The sequence below is a fragment of the Solanum pennellii genome, chromosome 1 (assembly GCF_001406875.1).
Source record: "Solanum pennellii chromosome 1, SPENNV200".
NCBI classification, from domain to species: Eukaryota; Viridiplantae; Streptophyta; class Magnoliopsida; order Solanales; family Solanaceae; genus Solanum; species Solanum pennellii.
Window position 1 is genome coordinate 95,558,603 of NC_028637.1, and position 22,097 is coordinate 95,580,699.

Sequence of the window (22,097 nt, forward strand, 5' to 3'; positions counted from 1 at the left end):
AAATTCCTTATTATAGTGGTATCAACTATACCTCTTGACCCGTGGTTTTTTCTTTATTTAGAAAGATTTTCACGTAAAATTCTTGATATTATTTTTTTCCTATTTTATTTACATTATTTTTATCAAATATATTTTTATATTTATCCGTGTTTTCGTAACACCAATGTCTCGGCATTTTCTATCAATTTCATTGCATGGTGTCAAAAGTTACCAGTTTTCAATAGTCATGTTTCTTGGCTCTGACTCAAAGATTAGATAGATGCTGCAGTTTAACAAACTTATGTTTACTGCAGATAGAATTTTAACGTTTTTAGGTGTTCTTTAAGATAAGAGCAACAGAAAGAAAGGGACTAGTTTAGTAAGAAAAGTACACTTTAACCGATTAAATAAATAATATTATTCAATTTCATCTACTTTTTCCATTATAACATTTTATTTACGTCTAACACGGTGCCCGTTTTATAAAATTATTGTGTAATATATCATTGTGAATGTTACTATATTTCTGTTGCAGATTCTTAATCTCTGTTTGGAGGTGTTTCGGTATTGTTTTAATAAATATAATGTTTCAGCTATTATATAATGCCACATATCGTTTTAAAGTATTAAATCAACAAGAAAAGCAGAGTTATACATGATAACATAAATTTACTATATAAAAGGTAAGATAAAAAATAAAATAATTACATAATGAGATAAGTATGGAAAACATTTTTAAATTTCTTGTAAATTATTACTTTTATTTATAAATTATAGACAATATTAAAAACACACCTTTATTTGATTAATTAAATTTAAATATAATTTAATTTTATAATATGAATGACATACACCACTAAACTCTTACTAAGTTCAACATTTCTCTCAATTTGTTATTTAGAGTCCTGTTGTTCAATTTGAGAGCACTTGTTCATGTTCCTACAAGAGTTTGAGACATAGACGAATCTAAAATTTGAAGACTTTGAGTGCATTAATATAAACTTAGCTCAAATATGAGCTTTAAGCTAACCTTAAAATAAAAAAAATAAAAAAAGGTTTTAGTTGGATTTGAGCTCTAGTCTTAAGGGTGATATTTCAAGCTTTTATCAATAGCATAAGGACACTTTTATTCATTTTATGGTGTACTTTTAACTATATCTTAATTTTATGAGGGCATTTTTATTCATTTCATGATGTACTGTTAACTATATCTTAATTTCGATTAATTTTTCAAAATAGATATATCATATACATATGATATTTTTGGAAATTAAAGAATGCATTTGCACCCCTCTCTATAGTATGGATCCGCCAATATATCTATATTTAATTAATTGTATAAAAAATATTTTCAACACTAAAAGAAGTCCATTAATACCATCACATCAAATCAATATTATCCAAAATTAAAATTTTCGTGAAGTTTTTAGACTTATGTTGTTGTCAGGGGATGGACAGGATCATTGGGGATGCAAGATTAAACTCGTGTTGCTGTCGAAGGAAATTTCCTACCAAATTACAAATGCTCAGCCTAGACATCCTACACCTTAAAATCGGACGCAAAGACAGAAAAATAAACATGATATTGGTTCGAGTTTTGAAAATAGAAAAAAAAAATACTTTCATCATTTTTGCAATCGCAGTATAAAGGTGGATTAATTTTCAGGTCCTTTCCAATCTCTACACAAGTATGGATTAATTGGTAAGTAGATTTTGAATACCAAGTAGTTATATTAATTGATCTTATACTATTATTTTTGGGAAAATGCACAAGTATCCCCTCAATCTATGCCCGAAATTTTAGAGACATACTTGTATACTAAGGTCCTATTGCCCCCTGAATTTATTTCATAAGTAATTTTCTACCTCTTTTCGATCTGCGTAGCACTAGCTTGAAAAAAAAGTCCACTAGCGTTGGGCCCACAAGATAGTACTACGTAAGCCAAAAAGGGATAGAAAATTATTAATAAAATAAGTTTAGGAGGAAATAGAACCTTCGTATAATATAAGTGTGTCTCTAAAATTTCAGATATAGATTGAGGGGATACTTGTACATTATCCCACTAATTTTTATTACATTTGCTTAATAGAAGTTCGTTGTTTGTGGCTGAAGATTTTTAAAGCTACACAAGTATACCAAAAATAAACTTTTAGGTTTGATTCTTTCTGGAAAGATCATAAATGTTTAGGTATATTCAATTATATAATTAGAACACAAATTCCATTTAAAATGCAAATTAGATATTATCTTAAACTAATTAACACTAATATTTCTCGTCAAAAACAAAAATAAAAATAAAAATACATAATAGAAAGTTTAAAAAGGAGGAGGGTTTCTCAAAATTTTACCACTGAAATTTCATAATTGTGTTCCAAACTAAAGAATTCTTGCATATAAAATTCTAGTATATAGTGCTCTAAAGTTCGAATTTTTATTAGCAAAATTCTAAAAAAATGTCCTAGAGTGATGCAATTTCAAAACCTAAAAAGTACATTCTTATTATTTGCATGATATACTATAGTAGATATATAAGAAGTTACATCTTTGATTATTTCTGAATTTTTTTTTTTTTGAAAAAGTTATTAAAATTTATATATCTAGTTTTAAATATCCGTTAAGATAACGACATATTTCAACAAGTTATGTAAAGGTGAGTTATGAGGATACATGGTCTATCATTTGTCTGATCATTCACACAAATATTTATATTTTGATGTGATATTTAATTTTTATAGATCAAATAAACAGTATTTAATTTTTATTTTTCAATATTTTAAATAATAAAAAATATTCATGACATCAAATAATAAATATTTTTTTGGAAGACATATGTTTATATTTTTGTGGCATGAGAATTGTGTTGTACTACATAATTTTATTCTCATAAAACTATATCAAGCGAGATAAAAGTTCAATATTAAAATTCATAAATTATATCGTAAAAAAGGTAGAGGTGAACATTCGGGCCGTTGAAATTTCAATTTTCGAAACCAAAAATCACCATCCAAATCCAGCCTAAATAAATTTAACTGACTTTGATTTTTTATGTTCGATTTTGGAATAATCATTTGGATAGTTTAGATTTATTTTTAATTTTTGAGCTTTTAAAACATATCATTACAATTAACAGCCTCAATATATCCATCTAATAATTTGTTCCTTGAAATGCATAACTTTCAATAGAATTAAATACATATGATAATTGATATGAATGGGACTGATAATTCTCAAACAGAAATTCTCAAATTTTTGATATATCCGAAAAACTAAATTCAATATTCAATTCGAAATTCATAAATTTTAAAATAAATTCAAAAATTCAAAAATCTAAACTAGATATCCAAAAAAAGCTTAATTTTTTTGTTAGATCAAAACTATGCAACCCCCTACTAACAAGCATAATGAACTATATTAGAAAATAAATAAAATATAAATATCTTATTCCAACAAAATTTATTTAATTGAAGATACTTTTACGGTCTCATTTTATATGTTACCTTTTACTTTACATTTGCATTAAAAATGATATAATTTTACCCTTATTATTTTTTTTTTTTGAAACTCAACTTTTCAATCAATGAATATGAATTAACTTATTTCAATTTATCAATTTAATCAATGAACATGAATCATTTACTTAGCTTTTTCGAGTTGGTCAAATGTATATTTTCAAAGCTAATAACTCAAAAGGGGTTCAAAAGGAACAATATGATAATTTATGCTATGAAATGACAAGTATTATGGACCAACTATTTTAGAGTCAATTACCTAAATGATCACCAAGTTGAGAGAATTGTCTTGAAATATCATTTATGTTTCATTTATGAATAAAATATCACCCAACTATCACTATTTTTCTTAAAATATACTTGACACTTCAAAAACATCACTATCTCATAGTTGGCATGACATGTCATTAATTTTTTTTAATAATAGACTAATTTAATTCATTAAACTCATTTAACTAAAATAATGATCATATCATTTTTTATTTTTTTAATTAATTTATTAAGAATAAATTTTCATACTTAAAATATTTTATCACTATTAAACTTTTTATCTTTTTATGTTATGCAGAATACGTTTTTAAAACGCACTATAATCTCATCAATTTTGATACTTATAAACACACATGTTCAAAAAAATATTGATTTACAAATCACTCATGAACGTTAATTTACGTTAATTAATCACAATTTGTATAATGAATCAATAATATTAAAGGTTGATTAATTATCAAAAAAATAATTATTTGGGTGCTTTGAAATCCATATATACTTACAATATCGTTTTTTAAAAGAAAATAGTAATGAATAATATTTATAGAAAATAAAATTTTAATCTTTATTATCATTATATCAATCTCATATAATACGTACGTTATTGAATTATATTAGGAAATTCAATTAATATTAGTTTATTTATTGATGTTTAATTGCATGAAAAATTATAATATAATATGATATAAAATAAAAGATAAAAATAAAAAATAAAATTAAAAAAAGATAATAGTAATTTTCTTTTTTTTTACGATTTTTTTTTGTGAACCTCACAAATTTATCTAAATACCTTTATAAAACAAATTATTTAAAATTTTCAAATAATTTAGTAAGGAATTTCAAAATTATCAGGTAATAAGTTCACACAAAGATTTTTCATTGAATTTTGTTTTGTGACAATATATAAAGTTACTAGACTTTTTATTTTATATTTATAATCTTCATAAATTCTCATGTAATTTATATATTTACTTTGTAGAGACATAAATTTGATTAATTGAATAGATCTATTATTTTTCAAAATGATGATTTAATGTCTGGGCATATTAATTAAAATTTAAGGAGTCTTTTGAGGTATTTAGTATTTCTAATTGATAAAAAATATATAATATTATTCACTTACTATTTTTCTTTTTAAAAATGATATTGTAAGTATATATGGATTTCAAAGAACCTAAATAATTATTTTTTTAATAATTAATCGATCTTTAATATTATTAATTTATTATATGACTTATGATTAATTTATGTAATTAACGTTTATGAGTGATTTATACATTAATATTTTTTTGAATGTAAGTGTCTATAAGTAGTTAAAATTGATAAAATTATGATACATTTTAAAATATATTCTTCAAAACATAATAAAATGAAAAATTTAATTATGATAAAAGATTTTAAGTATGAAAAATTTATTTTTAATAAACTAATAAAATATTGAAAAATAATATGATTATTATTTTAGTTAAATGGGTTCAATGATTAAATTAGTCTATTATTAAAAAAAATTGATATCATGTCATGCCAACTAAGAAAAAGTGATAATTTTAAAGTATCAAGTATATTTAAAAAAAAATCGTGATAGTTGAATAATATTTTAATCTTAAATAAAATATAAGTGATAAATATTTTAAGATAATTTTCTTAATTTAGATAACCATTTAGGAAATTGACTCGCTATTTTAGAAGTATTACTCACTTTATAAATTATGGCGAACTAATTTTTTTTCTTGTTTTAAGCCGAAGTAATACAGTGATAGAAATATTTGTCAATCCATTATGCGGCAAATAGCTGTACTTTTTTCTATCATCTGCACAAAATAGATCTACAATACATTTTAAGCGGCCCAGTAACCAAATCGATGAAATTAATTAAATTAATGCAGACCAAATTCTAGCATTTTCTTCCCTGTTTGAACGAAACTGTAGAAATAATTTCATCCACCAATTAAATTTGGAAGCTTCAGATAAATCTATTGGGTCATCGAAGGAAATGATTTTATCTGTCCTCAATAGTTTCCATTTCTAGATTTCTATATACATTTGTTTCTGCTCTTCTTTCTAGGGTTTTCTTCTCTTTCTTCAATTCACAAGGTACAAAGTTTCTTCATTTCCACTCTTTATGTTGGTTTACATTTTTGTTCAATGCATTCTTGAATTTATTGGGTTAATCCCAGAATTTTAGATTGTTCATGTGTTGTATGCTACTTTTTTTGAGCCCCAGATTGTTAAATCTATCCACGTTTATTGTTGTTGCCTCTTTTCTTCTTTTCCTCTCATTTGGATAGGTATGCGGCCTTCTCTTATCTCTTTATGTTTATGATTTTTGTCAATTGGAAAGAAAAATGGTGAATTTTGTGAAAGATGAGATTTTTATGTGAGTATTGACTTAACCAAAGGACCTGATGGATATAGAAGATTCAAATAGACGACTTTGAGTAATTTGGTATTGAGGTGTAGTTAAATGATGGACTTAATGTGAAATTTTCATTCTTTGGAAGTTTCTAAAGAGAAGACATTTTACATGATCCATTTTGAAACCCATAGCACAAGTATAAGTTGGTATTTAAGTTCATATATTTATCTATATGTTTGCTGATTTAACTCTGAATTCTCTATATTAGTGTCGATAACCTTATCGTTACTTCCCTCTCTTTTTATAGTTTTTTTGCTTATTGCATCATTTTGTTTGTCTTGTTGACAATTTCAGGTTTTGGGACTTTGACATTATCTTGGGGATTACGCTTTTGGTTGTGCCATGGAGACACGTTTTGATTTTGTGCAATGGCTGGACACTGATGTGTCTCTGGATATTATGATGCGTTTGATCGATCCAGCTGATGTAGTCCGTGCTGGCTCTGTTTCACGCCGTTGGCGCCAATTTGGTAAGCTAATCAAGCTTTCCGTCTTCCTTAATAACAGTAGTTGTAGTGTTGCCCCAGTAGTTTCTTGTCTTTCAATTTTTGTTGTTGCTTGTACTTCAACTATCATATTTTTTTGTAGTTACTTTCGTGGTTCTACCTGCTGTTTTTGTTACTATCTGCTATTTCCTGTACTGCTGCTACTTTTTTTCTGGACTGCTTTAGATGATATTTCTTGAGCCGAGGATATGTCGGAAACAACCTCTCTACCCTTGAGGTAGAGGTAAGGTCTCTTAACTCCCGGACCCCATTTTGTGGGGTTATACTGGTTATCATTTCCCGTGTTGTTAAATTTCATGAACCACAGAGTTTTCATTTGTTTCCATTACTTCTACTCTTGTTTCATATACTTGTATACTTTTTCCCGTTACATCATGTGATTAGTGTGCATAAAGACTCATAACTACTTTATTGGCATCTAGAATATTAAGCAATGAGTCTCTATCCTCAGTTTGAATATGCCTTGATAAATATCCGGAATGAGTGCAAAATAAGTGAAGTCTTGGAAAGATGAAAGGAGAGACGGGTCCTTTAAAGAGTGCGCAAACTGAATCATAATCAGATTTGGTTGATTTCACGGAAGTGTTCAATACCAATCACACAATGAAGTGATGTCCCCGATGAGAACCACTTTCTGATTTATTGAGTTTCAACAATTAAGATTAAACTTTGACCCAATTATTGCTATTTTTTTGTTTCTACCTGGCGTTTCGTGATTGCATGACATGCATGAGAAGTCCAGTGAGGCAGTCTGTTGTATGATTAACTGTTTGCATCCGGATGCATAGGGAACACATCATCATTCATTAATTTGTCCCTGCCACACGGAAAAACTTAAAAACAAAATAAGTAGAAGGAAATTGACTTAAAGAATTTCTTAAATAGTTTAGCATGATTATGAGAAATGCAAGGAGAGGTCAAATGAGGCAGCTTGTCAGATAATTTGCTAAGTTACTTGTGTCGAAGTATAGAGAACACAATGTTTATTATTTCAGTGAATTTGATGAATTGATGGATGTGAGTTGTCTTCTTTCTCAAAAATAAAAATAAAAGATGGATGTGAGTTGTCTCAGTCCTTGAGTAGTTGAATGTATGCTTATTTGTAGGATGATTAGTGATCAACTCTCACCGTCAAGTGAAATTCAGTTTCAAATGTGGTTAAGTTTCAATTTTTTTGGGGCACAATGTACCGAGTGCTTGGATTTTGATATTGGAGATTTTGTTATGTGGTTGTTTTGTGAATAATTGGAGAACTTTCACCAAAGCTCTCAAACATCTGGGAACTTTCATATTGTGAAACTAATTCAATCCGACTACATCTTTGGCCCTCTGAAATATATCTTTAAATAATTTCATTGGATGAAGGAAATAGACATTCCACAGTTTCTTAAAAAGAAAAACCTTTCTAACACATATTCAGTCGTACCGGCATGGCCCCACTGATTTGTTTTCGATCGGAGCATCAAGCAGCGCAACCCGGTTCTAATTTGGGGACAAAATTACATTTTTCAACAACTGAAAGGGTAGTTGGCATCCTGAAACACTAACAAGAAACATTGTTTTTTTTTAAACAAAGAACAACAATTGATTTGGCTTTGAACACCAATATCATCGCTTGTATAGTTAGTATTTGATACAATGATGACTATTTAGAAGTATCATTTTGTGATGTGATACCATACTTGGCCTTGTTTGCTTATCCTCGAATATAGTACCTGAGATATCTAGTTGACTGGAGCTTCCCCAGTAGCATGTTGTAAAGTAGTTAAACTACTTGTTTGTATTTCTTTAACTCTTTTGATAAGCTACTATTTTGAAAATTATATTTTTCTTCTCTGAGTGGTGCGCAATGCAATTAAGTTATTTTGATGTTGGGACTTTACTCAGTACTGCCATAATCTGACTTTGCTGCCTTTTTGGCTTGATGATGTGGCATCAATTTGTAGGCACTTTACAATCTCTTTCACAAGAAATTGGCTACATTAAGCTTTTCTTCGAGAAATCTTGGTGCCAGTTTCTATCCTTGAAAGTTTATTACCATTTGGAAGAACAAACAGGTTGATGATTTACGTTATTTGCAGTGATATCCAATGGACTCTCTAAGCAACTCTGTGTGGGAAAGTTTCAGCAGCTTTCTAGGATTGCCTGGATAACAGAACTAGATTTGAGTGCATCAGAAGCAAAAGACGCCGGGTCTAGCAATTCCAACTGGGAGACTCTAAAAAGAGACCATGAAGTTTATTCTTCTCTACTTCAAGCTATTGAATCATCAAAGTCATGTCGAAACGATTGCATAGGCTATGCAGTCAGTGCTTCCAGCACAGACAATTATCCAGATGAAAGTATTGTCAATACCTTAATCCCGATGGACAAATATCTAAATAGACCTTCCTACTGGTCAAGTACAGGACACAGTGATCCGAATGCCCCCGAGACACTGATTTACAAATTGAAAGCTGATTTATGTGTGATCACGGAAGTTTTTATGCAACCTTTCGAAGGTGATTAAGCTTCCTTCAGTCTCTTTTATTATCATCCTGTGCATTAGATCCCCCTCAAATACAGTTTTGAGCTAAGTTGCTCGGACTCTTCAAAAATGATGCCGCAGCCGTGTTCCTTCAAAATACACTATATTTGGAGGGTTCAACGCACCCGTCTACATTTTGAAAGAGTCCAAGCAACATAGTTTTTGAGTTACACAGGCTTCTGAAGCTTTATTCGGTCCTCTTGACTAATACATGATTTTTCCAATTCAGCTTATTTCCAGCCGGGCAAGCCCATATATTCTGCAAAATCTGTTCGATTTCGATTAGGGCACCCCAAATCTTCAAAGGATGAGAGTGATCTCCTGAAAATGCCCCAGCAACAGCCTGCTGATGACAAGTTCATATGGACATATACTTCTGAAGAATTCCCTATGACGCAGGTCTTTTTTTTTTTTTAACTTCTTCAGTTTTCTTCCTATAAAAGCTAATCTTATTTACTCAGTTTTCTATGTTTTTGGTGGGAAAGTTTGCTGATGGTGAGAGTATTCATAGGCTTTGTTCTGATCAAGTGTTGTTGAAAGTAAAAGCTAGTCAAATATGTCGTCTAAGTCCTTGAAAGGGGTGTATAGACTAATTTGCATTCGGAGGAGAATTGACAGATCAAACTTTAATGGCCAGGAAAAATGCTTTCAGCGGTTCAACCTGCCAGAACCTGTGCTTTGCGTTGGTGGATATATGCAGATTCAACTTTTGGGCAGAGTTCAGAGACAAGAAATGGACGACTTGTTTTACATATGGTTTGTGTTCATCTTTTCTCTCTTTGGTTGAAACGGTCTACTTACTATATGCTGCTATATCTATCAGCAAGTTGTTGTACTGGACTTGCATTGCATTACTGACCGAAAAAACTGGATTGTAGATGTTTTTATAAGAAGGCCGGTTGACTAAAATCATATATGTGATTTTGACGATATTTCATTCTTATGTGCAGTATAAGTCATGTGAGAGTTGTAGGGCGACCTCTGGGCCCTGCATTCGACGTAGAGGTGCTAGAACCGTCTCAAGAATTTGTGTTGAAGTACAATCGAGATGTTTTTGGATGCATGTTGCAAAGCTTGACTAATGGAAGTCATCAAGACTCAAATGTTCCTCCAACACTATCAGATGACCTTGTGGTTGATGCTGGCATTGTTGAGTTCTTTTTACAGAACCACCATCCAGGTTTCGAACTCATGGGATGGGGGGATGACGAAGAGGATGATGATGAAATGGATGAAGTGGGAGTTTTGTAAATTTAACACCGCAATTGATGCATGTTCGCTCGTCTTTGACAGTCCTTAATTAAGTAGTTTTCCAGCTGTACTTAAAAAAGTTATAGAGCTGCTTAAACCCTCATGGATGAAATTGTATTTTTGTTGTATGATTTGTTGAGATGCTTCTACTTTGCTTTTTCAATAACAAATCAGTAAAGAGATCCATTCTCCTTCGTGCAAATGACATTTTCATTACTGTTTGCTTTTGCACATACGGTAAGTGAGGCTGTATCGACAATTTTCTAGAATAATTATTTAAAAAAGGAATATGAAGTTATTATAATAACGCGATCACACTAAATTTAACGACATAAAAATAAAATTAACAATAGGTTACTTTGTTTTGGATAAAGTAAGATACGAACCCTCGCAAGAGAGTGTTGGTATTTGAGGAAAACACAGCGTTTGTTCAGTCGGCTTTGTATCAGATTCGTAGACGGTAAACTTTCTCTTCTCTAAAGGTTAGCCTTTTCTCATCTGAGTTTTTTCGCCTAGAAGCACAAGCTACTACTGTCTTAGTTTTCATCTACAAATTAGGGATTTCATTTGGTTCTAGTAACTTGTATGTTAATTGATGATTTGAGCAATTTTCTGGGTTCATAGAGGTTCAAGTTTATCTTTTTGACCAGGATTATTGCACTTGTGTATAACTGTAGTCGGTGTATCCAAAACCTATGGGGCTGGTTAGTTGGATAAGTCAGAGCCTTGAATTCTGGCCTCTTCCAGACCATAACTAGAACCTTCTCACATTAATAAAATTTTGGCAACTAGAAAAGAGGGAGATACATAGATTGGGGACAAAGAATTTACTAATTGTTTTTGCTTCTGTTAGATAAATGACAAGCCGCTTCTGTAATATTGTCTTGCAATCACCAGCCAGCTCATGTCGTTTTTATATCTCAATCAACCCTGCAAAATTTACTATTTCTGCACCCAGATCAAATTGTATCTCATCATCTATCAGCTTTGAGGGATCCCAAAAGAGATGTATTGGGTATTCTAACTCCAACCTGAAGAATAGCTGCCGCACGTTAACAGTTACAACTGCTGCGAGTCGCAGGAAGGCGTGCTGTGATATTTCTTTCTGGTCCCAAAATGTGAATATGAGGCTTTTCTTACCTACTCAATCGAAGTTTCGCAAATTTGGGTGTAATTCTGGACAGCGAAATCATACGTCTGCAGGTTTATTTATTGGATTTTTAGTCTGCTGCTCTGCCTCTGAACCGGTACATGCTGAAGCATCAGGAAGAAGTATGGGAGACAGCTGTGATTCCTCAACCACTGGCTATTCGCATGGAAAGAAGGTCTATACTGACTATTCTGTAATTGGTATACCTGGAGATGGAAGATGTTTATTTCGTTCTGTTGCTCATGGTGCTTGTGTAAGATCAGGGAAGCCCCCTCCTAATGAGAACTTACAGAGGCAATTAGCAGATGAATTGCGGGCCAGAGTAGCAGATGAATTTATAAAGAGGAGAGAAGAGACCGAATGGTTCATCGAAGGTGATTTTAACACATATGTTGCCCAAATAAGGAATTCTCATGTGTGGGGAGGTGAACCAGAACTTTTGATGGCTTCTCATGTTCTCCAGATGCCAATTAGTGTTTACATGTATGACCAGGACGCCAGTGGCCTGATTTCTATTGCTGAATACGGGCAAGAATATGGCAAGGACAATCCTATTAAGGTTCTGTATCACGGATTTGGTCATTACGATGCATTGCACATTCCCGGGAAGAAAGGACCAAGATCGAAACTTTAAACTGCAAATTCATTGTAAATGTTTATCTTGGAGGAGAAGAGACATGCACAGGCTTTTGAGCTATGTTATTGTCTAGAATGTAACAAGTAGACTGAATGTGAATAGTCAAGAGAGATGTTTCTGAATATGTGCTCTCTAGTAGTTTGTGTTCTTCCCTTGATGAATCGTGTACTCTTAACCATTTTTCCTCTCCATTTGTCTATCAAGTCTGAGTTCTGAAGTATCTTTTTAATAATGATTGCAAGATGAATGCAGCCTTTCCTTTTCTCTGAAAAAAAAGTGTATCCATTAACTTTGTTCATGCACTAGAGACATACTTGTATACATTAGTGAAACTCTAGCATATCCAAGCATTAGGATCTTAAAATGGAGAATCTTTTTTACTATTAAATCCAGAAGAACTCTTTTTTAAGTTCGTTCACCTACAAGGAACTATCCTCAATCACTTTTATTGCTTAGTGTGGTAATATTTTGTTCTTACCTACAAGTAGCGTGTATGATAAAAACTCATCCTCCCTATTATTAGTTAATGGTATGCTGTAACCCCACAGTTGCAAAGTGACAGTTTTACAGTGATTCCTCAGTGCTTACAGATAACTCAGAAATTAGTTTATCCATGAAGAAAGTTTTGAGGCTTCTAAAGTTTACACAGTAAATGCAGCCATTGTGATGTCATTTCCACTTCTAAAATAGGGTGGAAACAGTGGCCATTTTCTCTATCCCTGTATGCATATTGTTCCATTCTCTAGGTTTTGTTCTGTTTCTGCTGGTCTGTGTGTTCAATTGGCGTTCATTCTTTTGTTGAGTTTTTTGGGTGAACTCCAGATGCGTAGGTAATTCTTGGTTGCATGCTAATTTTCGTTTCTTTTCTTAATGCACCTAACTGTTAGTATCTTCCCTATGCTTGTCTTTCTTGCCTCATTTTTGCTTTCTCATTGCATTGGTTAGATGGTTTCCAGATTTTTCTTCTTGGTGTTTTTGAATTGGAAAATTGGTTAATGCATCAAGGATGAGAATTTTTATGTGTGTTCTGACTTGATGCGGGAGTTACATTCCTTGAAAGCAGCTTAAGCAAAGCCATTTTCGTGAGCCTTTCAGTAGCCCCAGGAACAAATATAAACTGGCTTTAGTTTTATTTATTTTACTTACTTCCACTCTATCTTTTTCAATATGAATAATTTTGCTGATTGCATGAATTATGTATTTTGTGATGAATCAGGGTTTGGAACTTTTGATTAAATTTGCTTTGGTATGGAGACGCAAGTTGATTTTGTGCAATGGCTTGAAACAGACATGTCTCTGAACATTCTGATGCGTTTGGATGATCCAGCTGATGTGGTCCGTGCTGCCTCTGTTTCATGCCTTTGGCGTCAATTTGGTGTGTCGTTCAAGCCTTAAGTTTTTCCTTTAAAGCAGTTATTGCCTTATTTAGTACTTTATTTAGGCTGTGAGACTGAAAACCTGTTCTCTTTTTCATCTATCATAATACTACACTCTCAACGTTGTTATGTTTTATAAATGATAAGTCATAAATTGCATTCTCCTATTTCCATTCTCTTCTAGTCTTTTACCTATGCTTGCTATATTTAATGTGTCTAAGATCTCATAGTTGACTATCCTTTATTCTTTCACCATTATAGATACTCAAGTAAAGAGCCTTTCTGCATTGGTAACATTTTCTTTCTTTGCATCTACACCTACTTTGAGCATTGACGCTAAATCTGCAACTTGAATATGCCTGGAATGAGCACAAATAAGTAGAGCCTCAGACAAAGGAAGGATCCTCTTAAGGGTACAGCCAACCAATCATGATCAAATTTCTTTGATTTTTTCTTGAAATACCAGGTGCAAGCAAATTAATTAATGCATGTGACAAAGAACATTATGTAAGAGAACCTCTTGAGGTTCAAAATGTAAGGTTAGACCTTGACCAAATTACCTGACCCCTTTTGTTTGTCTTGCTATCTACAAATATGATGTCTAGTACCATCGGAAATTTTTATATAAGTTGAAATACTGCAATACATTTCCTACCTTGGCTGTGAAGACCTCTAATATACCTCTGTTTCTTGTGTCTTTGTTTCTCTTTATATTTTAGAAACTTTGCATAGATCTTCCTTTTTCCACAATTCCTGATTCTTTATGACTTGATGGCTGAGTGGCTAAGTAAGGGAAGAATTGTGATAGATATTTCATGAACACCAAATTAATTAGTCCGTGAACTTGAATCCTTTTCGCGGTATTAAATCGACAGGAAATTTCAGAAAAAAAAACTGTTTGGTTTGTCTTTTTGTTTTCTTCTTGGGGCTAGTGAGTGTTCGGATTTGGTTCTATGAATTGGTTTTGGGGGAGAAGTGTAGAACTTTCTCAAAATGGTCTAAAACATTTTCAAGCTTTCATATAGCGAAATTAATTTTTTTTTTTACTGAACATGTTTTTTAATAAAAGATTCTTTTTTCGGTTGAAGGAAAAAGACTGTTCCAGGAAGAGAAAGTAAAAAGGTAAAGAATCTTTTGGGGACACAATGCAATTCTGCAAAAGCTGAAAGGATACCCCTGCTTGAGGCTCTATTGTTTCCATCTCAAACTACTTATATCCCGGTTTCCAGTTCTCTAGAAACATTGATATGTTTGCTTCAGAACGAAAAAAACAGTTGATTTCTCTATGAAAACAAACACCACCATTTTTTGGATTGCTATATGGATGGTTCTCTCTAGAAGTATAATCTTGTTGTGATGGCTCACTTGGTCTTTTTGTTTGTCCTCAAATGTCATCTGATCTATCTAGTTGAGTGTAGCTTGTCCATTTGCATGTTGCAAATTTTCTTTCGAGTTTGCAAGCAGTAATTAATCGGGAGTAGTATTTTGTAAATAACTTTTTTTTGATAAATTATTAGTTGGCGACACTAAACTTGCATATCATTTTTTCCTTCTGTGGTTGGTGTGTGGTGTCACTAATTTAGATATGTTGAAGTCGAGAACTTAGTGACTGTATCTTGGTCTGTTAGCCTTCCAATTTCATCACTCTCTCTGTCATTTTGACGGGGCATCAATTTCTTAGAATTTCTTTCATACAGAAAACTGATGCTATAATGAGCATTTATTCAAGAAATTTAGGGATGCCGTTTTTTGCTACTTGAAGTTCATTGAAGGTTTAAAATCATATGGGAAATGAATGAGTTGAAGGTCTTCTTATTTGTTTGCAGTGGCTATAAATGGAATTTCCAAGCAACTGTGTCTGAGAAAGTTTCCGCAGCTTTCTAGCATTACATGTATAACGGAACCAGATTTGAGAGTAGCAGAAAGAAAAGACGAGTCTAGCAATTCCAGTTGGGAGGCTCTAAAAAGAGACCATATTGTTTATGCTTCTCTACTTCAAGATATTGAAACATCAAACTTATGCCCAAGTGATTGCATGGGTCAGGCAGTCGGGGCTTCAAGTACGGACCGTTATCCATTTGAAAGTATTGTGAATACTCTAGCTCCATCAAACAGATATGGAATTAGTCCTTCATATTGGTCAAGTATAGGGCACAGTGATCCCAATGCTCCCGAGACACTAATTTACAAATTGAAAGCTGATCTTTGTTGTATCACTGAAATTAACATACAACCTTTTGAAGGTGATTGTTCATTCTCTCTTATCATCACCTTGTGGCACTGGATGCCCTCTTGACCACTCATAATCAGACTTCCAAAGTTTTTGGCACTCTTTTACTAATATGTTCGCAATTCAGTTTATTTCCACCGAGGCAGGCCCATATGCTCCGCGAAATCTGTTTGATTTCGATTAGGACATCTCAAATCCTCAAGAGAAAAGAGTTATCTCCTGGACTTCCCCAAGCTACAGCCTGCTAATGACAAGTTTATATGGACATATACCTCGAAAGAATTCCAGATGAGACAGGTGCAGTTATTAACTTTACTTATCCTAACACAGGTGATCTTATTGACTAAATTGTTGTTTTACTTGGTGGAGGCACAAACAAGTTTATTCTGGTCGTAGGTGGAACAGTTCCAACAATAAAAAGAAGTAGTGGAAGAGTTCACCACTGATAAAGAGCTAAGGCATCTAAGTCTTGTCATAAGTAAAAAGTGAAACATCATCTACAGGCCTTCTAAAGGAGTGTCATAGTGTAATTAGCATAGAAATATTAACAGATCAAATTTTGTTGGTCAGGAAAACCGCTTGCAGCAGTTCAAGTTACCAGAACCTGTGCTTTGTATAGGTGGATATCTGCAGATTGAATTGTTGGGCAGAGCTCAGAGATGTGACATCGACAACTTGTTTTACATATGGTTAGTGTTCAACACTTACCTGTCTTGAAGTTCTGTTTCGTATTTATTCGTTTATCCGTTAGCAAGATTTTGTTGCTGTTTCATCTATGTATTACTGATTAGGCTCGAGTAAATAATTTCATTTGTCAAAGAAATTGAAACCCATATTTTCTCTTCAAAAAAGCTAAATTTCTAATTCAAGAAATGAGGCCTAAATTTGTAATTTTTGAAAGAAACTAGAGAACAATGCAACTTTGGACAATTTTGAAAGAAGAACGATGCAATTTCTTTGGATATTCATTTGCCTATAGTAATAACGAAATATCGATCTATACTTGAAATGTTCCCTTTTCCAGTCTTCCTAATCTAATAAGTCCATGTTTACCACTCACCAACTTCTTTCTTTTAGACGGCAAAGACTCATCCTTTCTGGTTAAATGTCAGTGCTTGTTGCTTTCGTATGTGATCTGAAAACTGTTGATTCATATGTGCAGCATTGACTATGTGAAAGTCAGAGGACGACCGCTCAGTCCAGCCTTTGGCGTACAGAACATCGAACTGTCTGGGGACTTTGTGCTCGAGTACAAGAGAGTTTCTTTAATCCATGTTGCAGAGCTTGTCTAATAGGATTCATTCAAGATTCGAAAGTCAGAGGACGACCGCTCAGTCCAGCCTTTGGCGTACAGAACATCGAACTGTCTGGGGACTTTGTGCTCGAGTACAAGAGAGAGTTTCTTTAATCCATGTTGCAGAGCTTGTCTAATAGGATTCATTCAAGATTCCAAAAACATCCCAATTAACTAGTGCTTGGATTTACCTGGTGGGCTGAATAATGAAGGCTATTAAATGGACAAGAAAAAGAATTTAGTGTGTTTTGATATGAAAGAGAACCTTCTCTGATCGTTCACTTGAAATAGTTTTTAACATTTTACAAAGTAATGGATAGAGTGAGACGTGAAGTTTCTTCTGGAAAATATATCCCTCCATTCCTAACACCCTCTGCAACTCAAAGTTACGATTTTCTTTTCATTTAGTTTTCGTAAATACCCTCCATTCTCTAAGATGGTTGTCACTACAGCTAGAACTCGAAATCTTCTTGCCGTACAATAGCTGGCCTTGAAATGCCATACCATTAAAATGTAGTGAATCTAAGACACGACATATCATTATTAAAGTTCTGTACCAAAATGAAAGATGCAGTAAACAAGGTGAAATACTGTAAAATGTAGACAAACTGCTGAGATCTCATAAGCAGTATGCATAGCATAAATAATTATTCTAGTGGATATTGGGAATTCATCAACAGCATTAGAGCCTTTTACGATGTCTTGGCCTTTGGAGGTGCTGGGAGCAACTGTACAAGGAAAAATAAGACATCCTCAATACACTGGCATTACAAGTTTTGACGGAAGAATTTCTTGAAGTCAGGTTAATCTAAGGCATAAAAAGATTCTGATAAACAAGTACCTGATAACATGATATCAAGGAGCTAACAAATCCAAAGGCTCCCGTTACGCGGGGAGTGACTTTCTTAGGTGCCAATTGGAGCAATCCGACAGCAACTACTATGTCAATGCCTGCTTTAATCAGGGCTAGAGACCTCTCATTTGACTTCTGAAGCTTAACCCTGTACTGCTCATCCTACAATGCAAAATACACCAAAAATTACTAATATAGAATAATCTTTCAAAGCAAAATTCCACAGTGCTGCCAAATAACCATAGTGCATGATGATGCTTGGAATTGGCAAACCTTGTATTTGTTGCTACTCTTGAGTTCCTTCTCCAGCTTTTTCATTGATGCAGAAAGTCTTCCAATCTCCCCAATCTGGGGTAACAAAATGTGAGACAATCTATTTCTATTGGCATAAAAGCAAACACTAGGAGCAATGATCAAGCACTAATTTCACATGCTGAATAGTAAGATGAGAAGTAACCTCCACTAATGTAGTACATATTGAGGAACCCATCCAACAAAAGAGAGAGATCCTGCCAAGTAAATCAGTGCGTTCTTTGTTCTGTGTAAAAAACACAAGAATTTTATGACACTCTCCCTTCACTGTCTCATCTCTAAAGAAACGGAACGACTACATAATACAAAAGATTTAATACCTTGTAAATGCCTGTCCTTCCAAGCCACACAAATTGATCCAGAAACAAGAAAGTCGATAGCAATGCATTTTTAGACTGGAATCACCAGCACTGTTAGACACGTAACATGAGAATTAAAAAGAGATCACAAGAAGAGAGAGTTGGTGTTTACCTTCCCCAACAAGATGAGTGGAAGTGGGGTTCCTGGGGCAGGTGGACTAATAAGCCCATGCAGATCATTGATGAACTGCATCAGTAAAGGACACGAGACTCAAAATCAAAATAGCTGATGGTGAAAATAAATGCTATTATATAGTAAGTGCCCATTGTTTGAATAAAGAAATGCCCTTAATATGAATATGCAAAATTGCACTGTAACCTAACCTTGAAAAGACGGAATACTTTCCTTGCTAAGCTAGTTGATTTGTCAACATTTTGAGCAGTGCCAGGCTCTCCATTACTCACAAATTTTGAACCATACTGTATTGCCCTGCATATCTTGTCCCTTGCCTCTGCTTTGTTCAAGTACAAGACTGCAAGGGCAAGCTCTGCTCTGGCTGCATCCAAGGCACTCATTTTACTCTACAAATACTGCAAAATAAGAATTGCACAAGGTCAATATAATAAGGAACTTGAATATGTGATAGGAAGACAAGATACAGCCCTTGATATGATATGCTCTGACCATTTCTCAGAAGCAAACTAATTATTTCTCTCATACAAAACCATTTTATATTTGTTGCAAAGAAACGTAACAAACTACAATGAGCCCATAGAGTGTGTTCATAATTCTGGGTGTCCAGATTGCTCTGGACAAGTGTATGTCCATTGCTTGTAAGTTCCCCTTTCAAAAAGGAATAGATGGGAGTAAAAGAAAATCACCAGTTCTTTGGGAGAAAAGCTACTACTCGAGAAACCGACTTGACACCTTAAATACAGGAGAAGCTAATAAGAATCAGATAAGAGTTCGAAACCAAGATGCCAAATGACTCTTGATTACCAAAGAAGTCGTATTAGTGATGATGATGATAAAGGACAGACATATCTCATTCCTTCATAATATTTGTATGGTAAGAGAGGAAGAAACACATTCTATGAGCTAAGCAAACTAGGAGTTCTTCCATTAAACTATCTGGAAGAAGATAGACTTCATAGCAATTTAACAATGAATACCATATACCGTGTCTATTTATTTTGCATATCTTGAGGTTGGAATTTCTATCATGCATTTGAATCGTTATTTTAGTGTGTAAACCATACTTGGGGCATAAGTAGTTCAGTATGTCCACTTCTCCTTTCCCTGGAGATGGAAAGCTTAGCAGAAACGGGTGAGGGTTTATTCTATCTCTCCTGGTCCTTCGAGATACCCCTCTTTTCGTCACAGAAATTATTACTCAAGACACAAGGGAATGCTCAAACAAAGTCTATTTAGCTTATGGGGTAGTTGTTGAGGGGTCATTTTTATCAACTCCTGCACATTGCATTTGTTTATAACAATCAATTCAGGTGATGTTTTTTTGTTTCTATTTAACAGTTATCAGGTTTAAATGGATTCTATCCAAGCTTTTACAGGCTATCTTAAATATATCTCATTTATAATCCTTCCCTCACGACCCCATTATTTTGTCTCAGTATCACAAACTTTTTTTGGTGGTTTGGTAAAAGCCATTAACCACATACTCCACACCCAATTTACCTAAAGTGATACACCCCCAAGTTCCTATTTCCACATCTTGAATCGTTATACATACAGCAGATTAACTCAAGCTACATAAACAGAACAGGATGGCAGTAGAGGAGACTTCCCAACAAGCTCACATATTTTATCATACATTCGACATCACTCCAAATTTAGCTCAAAGATTCTCAAGAACAGATAAACTGGAAACTCCTAGACTCAACCATCAATGACTTCCACCAACCAACAAACAAAGAGTTGAAACAAAAGCATTAAATAGTATGAAAAGAAAATACACACATCTTTGTCATAGGGACTCATAAACATCAACATATATGTATACATCTGAAACGAATCTGTTAGTACAACAAATGAAACTAATAAATAATTAAAAATCCAATCTTTATTTGCAGAAATTAAGCAAGACCCAGTAATACAAACCAAAAACCCAGTAACTAAAAAATTCAACACAGCAATCAGACAAAATATTAAAGCTAAAAAACAAGAATTAAGGATCTAATAGAATCAAAAAAACTATTAAACTGAAACCCCCAGTAATTAAAGATTCAATAGAATCAAACCAGATATAATTACAAATTCGCAACACGTGTAACTTTTCAACAATCCCATAAATTGGTACCAAACAAAATCAATTAAAAAGAGAGCATTTGCCGATTGACAGATGAAATGAAAAAGAATCAATTTTGATACCTGTTAGAAAAAGGGTTCGTGAATTGACCCTAAAAAGAAATAGAAGAAGAAGATTTGATTTGTAAAGTAAGCAAGTCGATATATAGATAGAGTTGTCTTACGGGGATTCGTGCCACAGCGTTTTGCCTTGAAATATACACCACCTATAAAATGGAACAGTTTATTGGTAGCGTCTGAGCTGTTTGTTCAATCTTGTAAGTTGTAATACAATATGGGAGGGAGTGAGGCGGTCTTGTTGATAAGGCCTTGCTTGGTCCTCGAAAATTACGTTATTAACGTTAAATATACTAAAAATAATATTTTTCCTTTCCATGCTCAATTCTATTTATTAAAAAAAGGGAAAAGGTCTGATATACCCCTCAATTTTGTCATTTAGAGTCGATATACCTTGTTATGAAAGTGACTCATATATACCCCTGCTTGTAAACAAATGACTCACATATATCCTTTTCCTCTAACGGAAATGAAAAAAAATTATTTTAATCTAAATTTTTATTATTTTTTTCTAAAAAATATAATCCTATATGAGTAAATTTAATCCTCGTCAAACATTTTTTTTTGACTTTTTTTTGTTTCAATGACTAATTTATAATTATTATTTTGATAATCAAATTTATTTATGTTTCACTAATATTCTTGTAAAACTTATTGTAGATGACCTAATTTTTTCTTCGAATACGAAATTAAATTACAATACACAAAAAAATAGTTTAATTTCTTTTCTTTAAACTAAGGAATGAAAGAAAAAAAACAAAATAAGAATAAGAAACTCAAATAATTATAATAAAAGAAGTCAAAAAATAATTTATGTATGAAAAAAATTAAAATATACCTTGAACTTTGATAGAAGAATCATATATACCCCTAAATCATTTTAAAAAAAAAATAGAAGTAATAAATATAAATTTAAAACTAATTTTTTAACATCAGTTAAATGAAGGGTATATGTGAGTCATTTTGTAATGGCAGGGGTATATGTGAGCCGTTTGTATAACGGTAAGGGCATATATGAATCACTTTCATAACGAGGGGTATATCAGCTCCAAATGACAAAGTTGAGGGGTATATCAGACCCTTTTCCCTTAGAAAAATATTACTT

At 32.8% G+C, this 22,097-nt stretch overlaps 4 protein-coding genes across 6 annotated transcripts; 3 read left to right on the forward strand and 1 right to left on the reverse strand.

Moving 5' to 3' along the window:
• Nucleotides 1–1,554: 1,554 nt before the first annotated feature.
• Nucleotides 1,555–10,652, forward strand: LOC107001904 (F-box protein At4g00755-like). Of its 2 annotated transcripts, none has more exons than XM_027915831.1 (6): nucleotides 1,555–1,681; nucleotides 6,470–6,644; nucleotides 8,762–9,181; nucleotides 9,437–9,606; nucleotides 9,845–9,963; nucleotides 10,158–10,652. In XM_027915831.1, the coding sequence occupies exons 2-6, from the start codon at nucleotides 6,518–6,520 to the stop codon at nucleotides 10,456–10,458; spliced, it is 1,137 nt and encodes a 378-aa protein (XP_027771632.1). In that variant the 5' UTR covers nucleotides 1,555–1,681; nucleotides 6,470–6,517; the 3' UTR covers nucleotides 10,459–10,652. The 2 variants fall into 2 exon arrangements, with proteins under 2 accessions (XP_027771632.1, XP_027771631.1); XM_027915830.1 differs by lacking the exon at nucleotides 1,555–1,681 and adding an exon at nucleotides 5,519–5,853.
• Nucleotides 10,653–10,795: 143 nt separating this feature from the next.
• LOC107001921 (OTU domain-containing protein At3g57810-like) lies at nucleotides 10,796–12,465 on the forward strand. The gene is made up of 2 exons (XM_015199877.2): nucleotides 10,796–10,918; nucleotides 11,312–12,465. Exon 2 carries the CDS (start codon nucleotides 11,316–11,318, stop codon nucleotides 12,240–12,242), a length of 927 nt encoding a protein of 308 aa, XP_015055363.1. The 5' UTR covers nucleotides 10,796–10,918; nucleotides 11,312–11,315; the 3' UTR covers nucleotides 12,243–12,465.
• Nucleotides 10,811–17,426, forward strand: LOC107025162 (F-box protein At4g00755-like). Its single transcript, XM_027915836.1, is given in 6 exon segments — nucleotides 10,811–10,940; nucleotides 13,462–13,620; nucleotides 15,448–15,864; nucleotides 15,979–16,148; nucleotides 16,422–16,540; nucleotides 17,014–17,426. Coding segments are annotated over 5 exon segments (963 nt in total). The 5' UTR covers nucleotides 10,811–10,940; nucleotides 13,462–13,493; the 3' UTR covers nucleotides 17,144–17,426.
• A 186-nt stretch (nucleotides 17,427–17,612) lies between these two features.
• LOC107001950 (peroxisomal membrane protein 11D) lies at nucleotides 17,613–21,257 on the reverse strand. Of its 2 annotated transcripts, none has more exons than XM_015199902.1 (8): nucleotides 21,100–21,257; nucleotides 18,994–19,200; nucleotides 18,782–18,856; nucleotides 18,631–18,705; nucleotides 18,456–18,536; nucleotides 18,272–18,346; nucleotides 17,987–18,160; nucleotides 17,613–17,873 (listed from the first exon to the last, which is right to left on the reverse strand). In XM_015199902.1, the coding sequence occupies exons 2-8, from the start codon at nucleotides 19,183–19,185 to the stop codon at nucleotides 17,838–17,840; spliced, it is 708 nt and encodes a 235-aa protein (XP_015055388.1). In that variant the 5' UTR covers nucleotides 19,186–19,200; nucleotides 21,100–21,257; the 3' UTR covers nucleotides 17,613–17,837. The 2 variants fall into 2 exon arrangements, with proteins under 2 accessions (XP_015055388.1, XP_015055394.1); XM_015199908.2 differs by having other exon boundaries at nucleotides 20,999–21,254.
• Between the last annotated feature and the right edge of the window lie 840 nt (nucleotides 21,258–22,097).